Below are 12,293 nucleotides of genomic sequence, written 5' to 3'. Positions count from 1 at the left end.
AAGTATGGTTTTACCGGGTATGGTCGGGGTTTGGTTCATGTAGTTCTTATAGTGTCCGGGTATGGTTTTCCTTATAGTGGACCTGATTAGACCCGGATCCGGACCCGATACCATACCCAAAAATCTGGTCCAAGTCTGGTTCCACCTGGGTCCGAACCAAACCCGAGCCGTTGACACCCCCTAGATGAAACCCTGCATCAGATGTGCTAAGCCCACCATGGGCTTCTCTTGTTAATAAGCTGACCAAAGTTGCAGGCTCTTTGGGTTGAAGATGCAGCTGGCACGGAGTTAAGCTGGGGCTTCTTCTTCAAGTCTTGTCGCAACCGTGCACTCGATGAAAGAGCTTTGCAAGCGGCATTGCCCTTCTTTACTCACAGGATATTGTTGGATCGGGTTTTCACCCATTGTTCAAAATTCCCCACTGTTGCCTCCCGTGGGAGCCTAAGGTATATATATACACATATAATGGTAATGATTAAGTGATGAACCAACTTGTTTGAAGAACTGCATCATTGAAGTAGTTCATGGTGGAAGGTTGCTCTACATGTTAATAGGAGATGGTGTCACCACCCCTCATCTTTTTTGTTCATTCAACGTGTAAACCAACATTAGCAGATGATTGGCAAAAATAACAAGTCTTTCGATTGCCTTCCAATTATATAAATTGTAGTTTCTTGTATGGATTCCATATTCTTTGAATTTTTTTTTGAAAGGCACGCTGGGGTTAGGCTGACCCCGGGCGAGTTATTATTCAATCGTGTCACTGGGGTTTTGAACCTGCAACGTCCCACGACAGAGAGACGTGCACTGACAGCTCGTACCAACCCGGTTGGTCATATTCTTTAGATTTACCACCTTTTCTTGCCAATCTTCTCATAGTGGCAAAGAAGATTAATGCAATTTAGCATTTTTAGAGCTAGGATCATATGATGCTCATGTCATTGGTCACTATAATCAACCACTCCCTTCTTTAGTGTTGTCCGTATCATATCGTATCGGCTGATTAGTATGGTATCGACAAAAAATCCATACAAAACAATTTGAATTGGCTTATTTGAAAATTAAAAAATAAAATGTTAAACATATTTTTTAATATTATGTTAATATTTTCCTAACACGTATCATCTGCTAGCTGATTAAAAATTCACCGATTCGGCTCAATTTGGTTCAACATCGGAATCGGCATCGTTTTTTAAAATCAATTCAGGGTCCAATACAATTCTCACAACATTGGTCTTGCTTTTAACAGAATATATGTGAACAAATTAAGAGGCCTACATATGAATATAGGCAATAAAGGCATCAATGGGTGGCACGCACACTCCTTTCCTTTTATTTCATGGCAACGCCAAATAATGTTTTCGCTCTCAATTAAATTCTTCACGAGCAAGCCAACGATTCGGTCTTTGACGTTTAAGATGGGAAGCCATGAAGCATGATCCTACATAATGACATTGTGATAACCCGGCATGATGGTATCCTTATACGGTTGCACCTCTCTCTCTCTCTCTCTCTCTCTCTCTCTCTCTCTCTCTCTATATATATATATATATATATATATATATATATATATATATATATATATATATATATCTTGGCACAGGACTCCACTTACCACGTGAGATACCACCTGGGTGGTAACATTAAACTAGTTGGGTTTAACATTAAATGAATCCAACCAATGTTGTCGGTATCCGGATCAAACCCGTATTGTTTTGCTAACTATTCAGGTAAATCAGCCAGTACTGATTCTCAAATGAATCATTCTGAATCAGCCTAAAAAGAATTTAAAAATATTATGTGTCAATTAGAATGTGACAGGTGTTAAAAGCTATTAAAATATTATTAAACATTAATTTTAAGTTATTTTTATATTTATTAAAAAATAACCAATTCAGGTCAATATTGTATCAATTTTCTGGCGATACGATACACATATTGGCCGATATGCATCGATACTAATTAACAACACTGGATTCAACCTTACTAAAATGATTAAAACACCCTTGTAGGGGTGTCAATGGGTTGGGTTTGGTTTGAACTCAGGTGGAACCAGACCTGGCCCCAATTTTTAGGTATGGTATGAGGTCTGGACTCGGGTCTAATCAGACCCACCATAAGAGAAACCACACTCAGACCCGATAAGAACTATGTGTATCATACCCAAGCCATACCTAGTAAAATAATATTTTTTTATCATTTTTGGATTGAAAATTTGTGGGTATTAATCAAAACTAGGGTTGGGTCTGAGTCTAGTATAAAGTTTCACAAATTATACTCAGCTCCATGTATTAATCGGACCTTAGGGTCTAGACCCGTCTTCTTATTTCTCATCATACACCCCTACACCCTTGTGTTTAAAATGCATGATTCCTTTTTTGGGCATTATAGGTCTTTTAAATGATGAGAAAATTGAAAAGTCAAGCACCTCTTTAAAAAAAAGTTACTTTATAAAGCTATCAAAGTTACCTTTTTTACATAAAAAATAACCTTGTATTTTCAAAATATTATTACTTTAAGGATGTTTTAGTCATTTTCATGCATCCCATATTAAACACAACTAGTTTAATGTTAAATTTATATATATAGGAGAATGAAAATCTCCTCACTGAATTTTGGTATTTTTTTTAAATTCTTACTGTATAGATATGTTCAACATGATTGATTTACTAAAAATGGATACTTTGATCATGAATTTTGGATAGAAAAAATAGTATTTAGAGCCTAAAAAGTTTATAAAAATTATAAGCCGTTGATTTTGAAACTTATAAAAACCTATTCATGCATTGGAATCAAATGCTTCAAGAACTAATTCCTATAAAAACAAGCATATAGATCACATATATATGTTTGAAACTTTGAAAAAACACCAAAACTTCATTTGAGGTGGTTTGTGAGGGTTTTTCATTGGGGAGGTTTTAATTTTCTTATATATATATATATATATATATATATATATATATATGTGTGTGTGTGTGTGTGTGTGTGTATTAATGATAGGGTCTCCTGGAACACCTACTCTCATCTAATAGAAGTTTTAAATTTTCAAATTTTTTGAATTATTTTTGTTGATGAGACTATAAATGTGATCTATAAGTATTATTTTAGTAGAAAACAAATTTTAGATCATGTGATATAGCATATATGTAAGTTTTTTAAGACCTTTAGAAATCAATGGCTCACAATGTATCAAAATTTAATGACTTAAAAAATCTTATTTTTATGTCAAAAAAACATTATTCATATCAAATAAACTATATTAAGTTCAAACATAAAGTCTAATCGAATTGAGAATATATAATTTACGACTATGATTTCTAGTAAGTGAGAGCATGTGCTCCCGTAGCATTACACACATATATATTGGCTACTAATGAAAATACAAAACTAATGAGTTAAAAATCATAGATGCAAGTTGTATTGACTCAATCTAACCACATAGATGCATTCAACATTGTTTGTTTGCTAAGGATGAAGCCTTGGATAGTGCTTTTCTAATGTAAAAATGTAATATTTTAAGTTATAAAATTTTGGCACATTATGACTATTGATTTTTGGACTCCTTTAAAAACATAATTAGTTGTTATAATCACATGATTCAAAACAAGTTTTTTATTAAACAAACCATGTAAATCACATCTGTAACATTCAATCTACAAAAAATTAAAAAATTTGAAGGAAAAAGTGATTTATACTCATTACTTAGGTACTTTCATTAGTAGTCAATATTTACCTTATGGGTTGGGATGCTATCCAACATCCAACCAGAATCTGAATCTGATTAGTCAGGCTAGGTAACCAAAATCTAATCCGATAAATAACCAGATTTTGAATCAATCTCACAGATTTTATCACCGAATCCAATAGATATCCAGTCCGGCAGATGTCTGGATTACATGTAAAAAAGTTAGATTTGGTATTTTTACCGTTTTGCATCCATGTCCAAATCTGACTAGAAATCCAAATAGCCATATCCAATTAGGTTAGAAACCCAAATATGAAGTGCTTCAACTCTCTCTCTCTCTCTCTCTCTCTCTCTCTAAGTTTTTAAAATTAACTTGTAATTTTCTGTCGCTAAATTTGACCGTGACCAAGATGTGACACGTTAACCATCACCATCTGCAGGTTGGGCACCCTTGAAAATGCATGTGAGAGATTCCACACGTTGATGGGATAAGAATTTATGCATTTAGGCACAAAAGGGTGTAGCCTCTTGGAATCAACTCGGACAATGGGAAGCATGATGATGACTTGGTTTGCTGGATGAGTCGCCAGATTCGGGCCTAACCAACTCCATGTGACCGCCATGTTCAGGCGTAGGTCCAGTCTTGGGTTGAGGTCGGCACAATGACTAGATGCCACGCATCCTGCCCTTCCTTCCCCGTCCTCCTCGTGACTGGACTCAGTATCTTGCAAAGTACTCGGCCTGATCACTGGATCTACTTTTTAGCATAACCAGTTTTGAAATTATTGTGATTTTATGTTGATATTTTTAAAGGTCAATATAATATAAAAAATACAACCATACAAAAATTTCTTGCTTTTATTTTAATATTAACACTATAAAAATTTAAATAACTTTCTTTATTTTTATTTCTTATATTTCTACAATATATATATTTATATATTACAATGATCCGTGGACTTGAGGATACTCGGATTCTACTCAAAAGTTTGATTTTTTTTTAAATGAGACAATAGGTGACATATTTTTATATTTTTAAATCAATAAAAATGATTTTAAATAGTTTACCATTTAAAAATAACTATTTTATTGAAATGAAATTAAAATATAATAAAAATTTATTTAAAATGTTTAAATAATATTGTATATATAAACTTGTGCGAGCATGTACTAGGGACACTCAACCAAAATGGCGTGTCCTTGTGACATAGCATATGGGCCTTCCTATGGTGGTATTGTGCACACTTAATTTACATAAATCTAAGCTCTAAAAGCAAAAATGTAACAATATATGTTTATTATTTTCATGTTAAAGTTGGATCGATGTGATATTTTATACAAATTTCAAAGCACTCTTGTTTTCATGAGTTGTGGGCCATTGATTTTCACAATCTCAAAAATGAAATCTTATGATTTATTAAACATGACAGAACATTTTAACATAGTAAATAAATCATGCCAAACAAGTTAGTATAGTAAGATTTATCATTTAGTGGCTACATCTATGCAAACACGAGAGTATTCCATATGATATATTTTCCACACACACATATATATATATATATATATATATATATATGTGTGTGAGAGAGAGATAGAAAATAGTTTTGAAAGATTTGACAAAAAACTAAAATATCCCGACATTTCCTCACACGAAGATTTTCCTGAAAACAAAAAATCCCGATCGGAGCTCATCTCCACCCAAGTGACACTTACTCCTGTTACGGGTCCTACCGTGCGTTTGGCGCCGTGAACTTGACAATCTTTTTTCAAAAATAGTTCGAGAACCCAAAAGATCAAGAATTCCTGCATCTGTTTTTATTTCTCTTGGGGCACCACCATCACCGAGAAAGCGGGACCAATTAAATTTCAAGAGCCACCCGTTTTAGGCGCGCACCGAAGCTGACGTAGGTGTCCAGTTCACGGGACTCGGACTGTCCCCGCAACTTGTCCGGCTCATCCAAACGAAGACCACCTAAGAATATTTTTTTGGTTCTTCAAACTACGTGGGCCACACATCACCATGTGCTCCCTGCCTCCCTCCTTTCCCTCTCTGTGATACTTCACCCTCAGCCAGTGTGTCTGTGTCTGCAATTGGAGCGTCGCCAATGGCATCCATTCCTTCTGCAATGCCTGAAACCAACGAACACTAGAGGTCGAATAGGAGATAGGATAACCAACAGAGAGAGAGAGAGAGAGGGACGACGAGATGGTTTCCAGTAGCAGATATGGATTCCAAGCAGCAGCGGCTGTCATTGTGGTAGCGCTGCTGGCGAGCACGGCCGAGTCGCAGAAGACGGACTCCGGCGACGCGCAGGCCATGCGCGACCTCGCCAAGTCCATCGACCTCGCCGGCTCGCTCGGCTGGGACTTATCGACCGAACCCTGCGGGTGGAAGCTCGTGACCTGCGACAGCAGTGGGCGCGTGACTGAACTCAGGCTGGCGGGGCAGGGCCTTCACGGCTCCCTCCCCGATACCTTCAGGAACCTGACCGGGCTCACGACCCTCGAGCTCCAGAACAACTTCATCTCCGGCACGCTGCTGAGCTTATCCGGCATGGCCTCCCTACAGGTCGCCTTCCTCCAGAACAACACCTTCTCTTCGATCGCTCAGAACTTTTTCGAGGGCCTCTCCGCCCTCCGCGCCGTCTACCTCGACCATAATCCATTTAATCCCTGGCTCATCCCGGCCAGCCTCCAGAACGCTTCCTCCCTCGTCAATTTCTCCGCCAATGCCGCGAACGTCACCGGTTCCATCCCGCCCTTCCTCGGCTCCGCGTTCCCCAGTCTCGTTTCGCTCTGCCTCGCCTACAACACCCTCTCCGGCGGCTTCCCGGAAAGCTTCTCCGCCTCGTCGCTGCAGTTTCTCTGGCTCAACAACCAGCAGGGGACCAAGATCTCCGGCGGGATCGATGTCCTAGCTAACATGACCGAGCTCGTCCAGGTCTGGCTCCAATCGAACGCTTTCTCCGGCTCGATTCCGGACCTCTCCGGCCTGAAATCGCTCTCGGAGCTCAATCTCCGGGACAATTACCTCACCGGCCCCGTCCCGGCCTCGCTCGCCTCGCTCCCGGCGCTCAAGAGCGTCAAGATCACCAACAACCTGCTGCAGGGGAGCTTCCCGGCCTTCCCCAAGGGGATGACCGTGGACAACCTCCCGGGCTCGAACCGGTTCTGCCTGCCGTCCTCCGGCGTCTGCGATTCGAGGATCGTCCTCCTCCTCTCGATCACCGGTGCGGTGGGTTACCCCGTCGTGCTCGCAGATAACTGGCAGGGGAACGATCCCTGCAAGGAGTGGCTCGCGATCGGCTGCGACTCGAAGGGGAACATCACCGTCGTCAACTTCGAGAACCAGGGGTTTTCCGGTACGATCTCGCCGGAGTTCGCGAAGTTCCCGTCGTTGCAGAAGCTCCTGCTCTCGAACAACAACCTCACCGGGCTGATCCCGCCGGAGATCGCTGCATTGCCCGCATTGACGACGCTGGACGTGTCGAACAATTCGCTCTCCGGAAAGATCCCAGCTTTCTCCAAAAATGTGCTTCTGATAACCGCCGGGAACCTTATGCTCGGGAAGGAAGCTGCTCCGGCGAGCTCTTCGCCCGGCTCCGGTTCGCACTCGTCTGGATCCGCACAGGTGCCGAGTTCGGGAGGCGGTTCCGGGGAGAAGGAAGATGGGAAACGGACGACCGTGTCTGCCGGAGTGGTCGTTGGTTCTGTGATCGCAGGGGTGTGCGGCGTGTGCTTGCTGGGGCTGATGGGATTCTTGGTGTACGAGAAGAAGACGAAGGGTTTCCGAAGGGTGCAGGGTCCCAACACCGTGGTGATCCATCCGTGCCTCTCTGGTTCCGATGCCGATCTGCTGAAGATCACGTTCGCCGGCGCCGGGAGCATGAACGCCGTCGCGACGGACGCCCATAGCCCGGGGAGCAGCGGGAGGGGCGACATTCAGGTGGTCGAGGCCGGGAACATGGTGATCTCAATCCAGGTTCTGAGAAACGTCACCAACAATTTCAGTGAGGAAAACATCCTCGGACAGGGCGGGTTTGGGACGGTGTATAAAGGGGAATTGCACGACGGGACGAAGATCGCAGTGAAGCGAATGGAGTCGGGAGTGATCGGCACGAAGGGATTGAACGAATTCAAGTCGGAGATCGCGGTCCTCACGAAGGTTCGGCACCGGCACCTCGTCGCGCTTCTTGGGTATTGCCTTGATGGGAATGAGAAGCTTCTTGTGTATGAGTACATGCCTCAGGGGCCACTCAGTCGGCATCTTTTCAATTGGAAGGAAGAAGGGACGACGCCATTGGATTGGAAGAAGAGGCTGAGCATAGCATTGGATGTGGCCAGAGGGGTTGAATATCTGCATAGCTTGGCTCACCAAAGTTTCATTCACAGAGATCTCAAGCCTTCCAATATCTTGCTTGGGGATGATATGAGGGCAAAGGTCGCAGACTTTGGGCTGGTTCGACTGGCTCCCGAGGGCAAGTGTTCTGTGGAGACGAGACTCGCAGGCACATTTGGTTATCTGGCACCAGAATATGCAGGTAATTGACTTCAATATGAAACTAGCAAGAATTACTTTAGTTTCTTCTAATTATTAAGATCGGTAGTTCTTATTGCTGTAAATTAGAGAATACTACAGCATCACAGATGTTTCTTATGTGCTGCCTGTTTTCCATCTCATTTATCTGTTGAAAGGATGATTGTTTTTATAGAAATGGAATCAAATTCGTTCTCTAGGAGAAGCAAAACAAAAATAACATCCTGCCAGCATATATTTTTGGAATTCCATTCACCTTTTGATGGATGCTGTCTCCGATTTGCATGCGCTATGCAAGATTTCTATAAGACGCGCCTGTCAATATTCAATTAAAGATGCATTGTGGAACTAATACAGTCAGTTGTAAAGGGTGTAAAACCACTGCTTTCTTTAGAACGAAATAGGATTTCAGGAACCCTATCTCCAAGCACCCAAGCTTGAAAACAGCTTTCATTGATGAAAATTTTGCAATCCACTTGGAATTTCATATGCAAGCAGGATTTGCTAGCAGTGCAAAACTAAAACAACGTATAAGTCAAGCAATTATGGTGCTCTTATATTGCATATTTCCTGATCACGTCTTTTTTTTTAAATGTATTTCTTGGGTTTTCAGTTGATAACGCTCATATATTGCGTCTCTCGTGATCACATCCTTTTCTTTTAAATGTATTTCTTTGATTCTCAGTAAAACATCTGAAAGTTATAGTTGTATATTGGTGAATGGTCATTGACAGGGAGCTTTATATGATATCAATTATATGAATTAATTTTGTTGTTATACTAATATTTGTGATTGATGAACTTTGATGCATGTTGTACAGTTACTGGAAGGTTAACGACCAAGGCAGATGTGTTCAGCTTCGGTGTGATTCTCATGGAGCTGGTCAGTGGCCGACGAGCATTAGATGAGACCCAGCCTGAGGAGAGCATGCATCTAGTGACGTGGTTCAGGAGGATGCATCTTAACAAGGATACCTTCCGAAGTGCTATAGACCCTCCATTGGAACAGACAGAGGAGACGCTTTCAAGTATCTTAACTGTTGCAGAGCTTGCTGGCCACTGCTGTGCCAGGGAGCCATATCAGAGACCTGACATGAGCCATGCTGTTAATGTGTTATCCCCACTTGTTGAGCAGTGGAAGCCAACAGATCCTGATTCTGATGACTGCTACGGCATCGACCTTGACATGACTTTGCCTCAAGCACTTAAGAAATGGCAGGCCTTTGAAGACACACAAATGGGTGATCATTCCTACTCTGCTTCTATGGCAAGCCTGGACAACACACAGACTAGCATCCCAACCAGACCCTCTGGTTTCGCCGATTCTTTCACTTCTGCAGATGGGAGATGAGAAAAGATGAAGAGATGCGAGGAAAATAATGATGTTTTCCTTCTGGTCTCAATTCAATTATTGCATTGTTTATTCTGATCGGTTTCGTCTTCTGGTTTCCGTGGTGGTGGTGGTGCAGTACTTTGGTATATACCTCCCTCACCCCTTTTTGTGTCTTAATTTTTCAGCGTAAATATAGTTGAAAGAATTCATGATTTTGCTTGCGGGTCCTTAGATGTCTGAAGATGCCGGTCTTGTTGTTTGCATTTTGACACTGCATATCAGGGAACTCACGCTGGTATGGAGTGGCTTGTTTGCTGCGTGGATCTCTTCACCCTGTATTATATTCAAGGTGTTTGTGTTTGTCAGTCCATTTTATGCTAGGCAAGATTGATCTTGGGTGGACTGAAGTAGTCATATCCCAGATTGCTCATGTAGATTAAACTTGAATGTCAATGCTATTGATGAAACTCAGCTTTCCTTGCTCTCTATGCATGTCAAAGGTGTATCACAGTTTCAATTCAAAATTGGAATTGATATATATATATATATATATATATATATATATATATATATATAAGAAAAGTGGTAGCTGCCTACGAACGGGTGTTTTTCAAAATGTTTACCGCAAATCTGACCCTTCAGATGTGTTAGGCATGGTCTATTTGCTAGGAAACGACACTTGAATCTTGTTTTTCTGATTAAAAAACATAATTTTTTAATCCTTGAATATTTATGAAAATTTTAGACCATCGATTTTTAAACCTCATAAAAACCTACGTGCATGTCGGAATCAGACAATTCAAGAGTTGATTATTATGAAATCCAGCATGTAGAACATATCTGCATGGTCAGATTTAAGAAAAAATATGAAAAACCCTTTCAAAAGCTCAGACAGCTGGCGATAGGCCAAAAAAGTGGTAGGCAGCTACCACCTACTTTCTTTCTCTCTTATCAAAAGAGAGAGAGAGAGAGGTTACTGAGTTCCTGTGTGTGAGATACCCTCGTCTTGAGTTGCGCTTGAAGCTATTAGAGTATCCCTTTGCATAATTGATGAAGATGCTTTTGGCGCTAGCTGTATGATTGGGCTACAGCTGTACTTGAATGAAACTCATCATATTTATCAAACACTTTGATGCAAATATTATCCCTTTATATCCTTGATAAAAAGCGGAATTATTGAGGGTGCAACACTGACAGACGGCGACGTATCTGTGTGCTGTGTAAATTATAAGAACCGATCACTGAAGCCTTAAGAAAACTCAATGGTGTTTTTATCAGTCAGAACAGTCTAAATTAAATGGCATTGGTTGAGTTTCTCTGAAATTGTCTTGGATAAGTTTTGTCTTTGTGGAATTTGGATATTGGTGTCTTTTTTCTGCTCTCTTTAGGATTTTTTTTTGACCGAATTGTTGAGTGCTTTTTTTTGTTTCTCCACCTCTCATTTTAGGCCTATTGTAGGCTTCTGCATGAAACAACCATTTCTATCATTGCCTCCCCTAATCATTAGCTGTAATGTGAACATTTTTGAAAATCAAGAATTCTAATTCAGACTAGTAGTTGTATTCCTAAACATACAGGAAATTGTAGAGTTTTAGCATCTACCATATTTGCATTTTAGTGCCATTGAAAATCCTGAGTTTTCTAAATCCTTCTTCATGTATCCCGTTACTGGAGTTTTCTGAAGAACCAATGATTTCTTGATTCTTGGTATCACATCAAGATGCCCTTGCATTGCTTCTTGAAGTATTTCCAATACAATGGATCCTTTTTCCCAAATTTTATTTTTAGCAAGCCCTATGTTAGAAAACTATCCCCTGTGGGCAAAGGGGGAGTAGTCATTGGAGTTTTACACCGCAGACACCAAACGGGCTATGTTCAACGTCGCAGCTCTTTGCCAATACCAAAAATGATAGTTTCTCCTCAATTTATGTTTAAACAAGAACTATCTTTTCAACGAAGAGCTGCTTGCATGATATTTTTCTGTCAAACAGGTTTCAATAACTTCAGTGCCCCATCTTGGGGTTTACCTTACAGGAGGCTGGCCCATTAAGTGACCCAGTTCTCGGCAAGGATTCCTCATTAAAAAAGAAAATTTTCCTGTCAACTGGGGCTCCGCTTGTCTGGTAGGAGCAGCTAATGCATGTCACCACCTTGTGTTTGTGTTGGGACGTTGCAAGTTCAAATCCCAATGTTATCATTGTATAACTGGTAGGGGTCTGCCTAACTCCGGCTTGCCATTCAAAAAAAAAATTCTTCCTGGTTTTGATTAGTGATGCATATGGTGTAAGTGTGGATTTGCAAAGCAGCAGCAGTTTGGTTAGTAGCTTAGGATGGGGCCAGCCAGCAGTTTGTGTAATTGAACGCATGTGGTACCTACTGGTTTCTTTTTATTGGTGCAGGTGCTTGTGTGTTCGATGATCACATTCCAAAATTATTTTTACCAAGAAAAGATATGTTTAATGTAACCAAGAAATGGCAAGTCTGAATATAAAAATACGCAGTTAATTATGTATAAAACTACAGTAAACATGTAAATAATACAAAAGCATTTAAAAAATTTTATTTTTAATGAATTAATATCATGTTAAAAACATGATGTTTTCAAAATCTATAATATATATATATATAGAGAGAGAGAGAGATCCAACTTTAGGCGCATCCCAACCGCACTAGGGGTGGCAATCGGGTCGGGTTGGCGGGTCATGTCGGCGGGTTGGTGGGTCAGCATACCTCAA

At 40.7% G+C, this 12,293-nt stretch overlaps 1 protein-coding gene across 1 annotated transcript; it reads left to right on the top strand.

Annotated features, from left to right (window-relative positions):
* The first annotated feature begins 5,705 nt into the window (after nt 1–5,705).
* Nucleotides 5,706–10,043, top strand: LOC149841341 (receptor protein kinase TMK1-like). Its single transcript, XM_090003773.1, has 2 exons — nt 5,706–8,229; nt 9,047–10,043. The coding sequence occupies exons 1-2, from the start codon at nt 5,895–5,897 to the stop codon at nt 9,574–9,576; spliced, it is 2,865 nt and encodes a 954-aa protein (XP_089859899.1). The 5' UTR covers nt 5,706–5,894; the 3' UTR covers nt 9,577–10,043.
* The last annotated feature ends 2,250 nt before the right edge of the window (nt 10,044–12,293 follow it).

Source organism: Nuphar pumila, chromosome 4 (genome assembly GCF_984573655.1).
Source record: "Nuphar pumila chromosome 4, dmNupPumi1.hap1.1, whole genome shotgun sequence".
Classification (NCBI taxonomy): Eukaryota; Viridiplantae; Streptophyta; class Magnoliopsida; order Nymphaeales; family Nymphaeaceae; genus Nuphar; species Nuphar pumila.
This window is presented reverse-complemented; position numbering and strand designations above follow the sequence as displayed.

Coding starts and splice junctions, on each gene's coding strand:
- LOC149841341 (XM_090003773.1), top strand. CDS start 5,895: ATGGTTTCCAGTAGCAGATATGGATTCCAAGCAGCAGCGGCTGTCATT. Junction 8,230..9,046: donor TCTGGCACCAGAATATGCAG/GTAATTGACTTC, acceptor CATGTTGTACAG/TTACTGGAAGGTTAACGACC.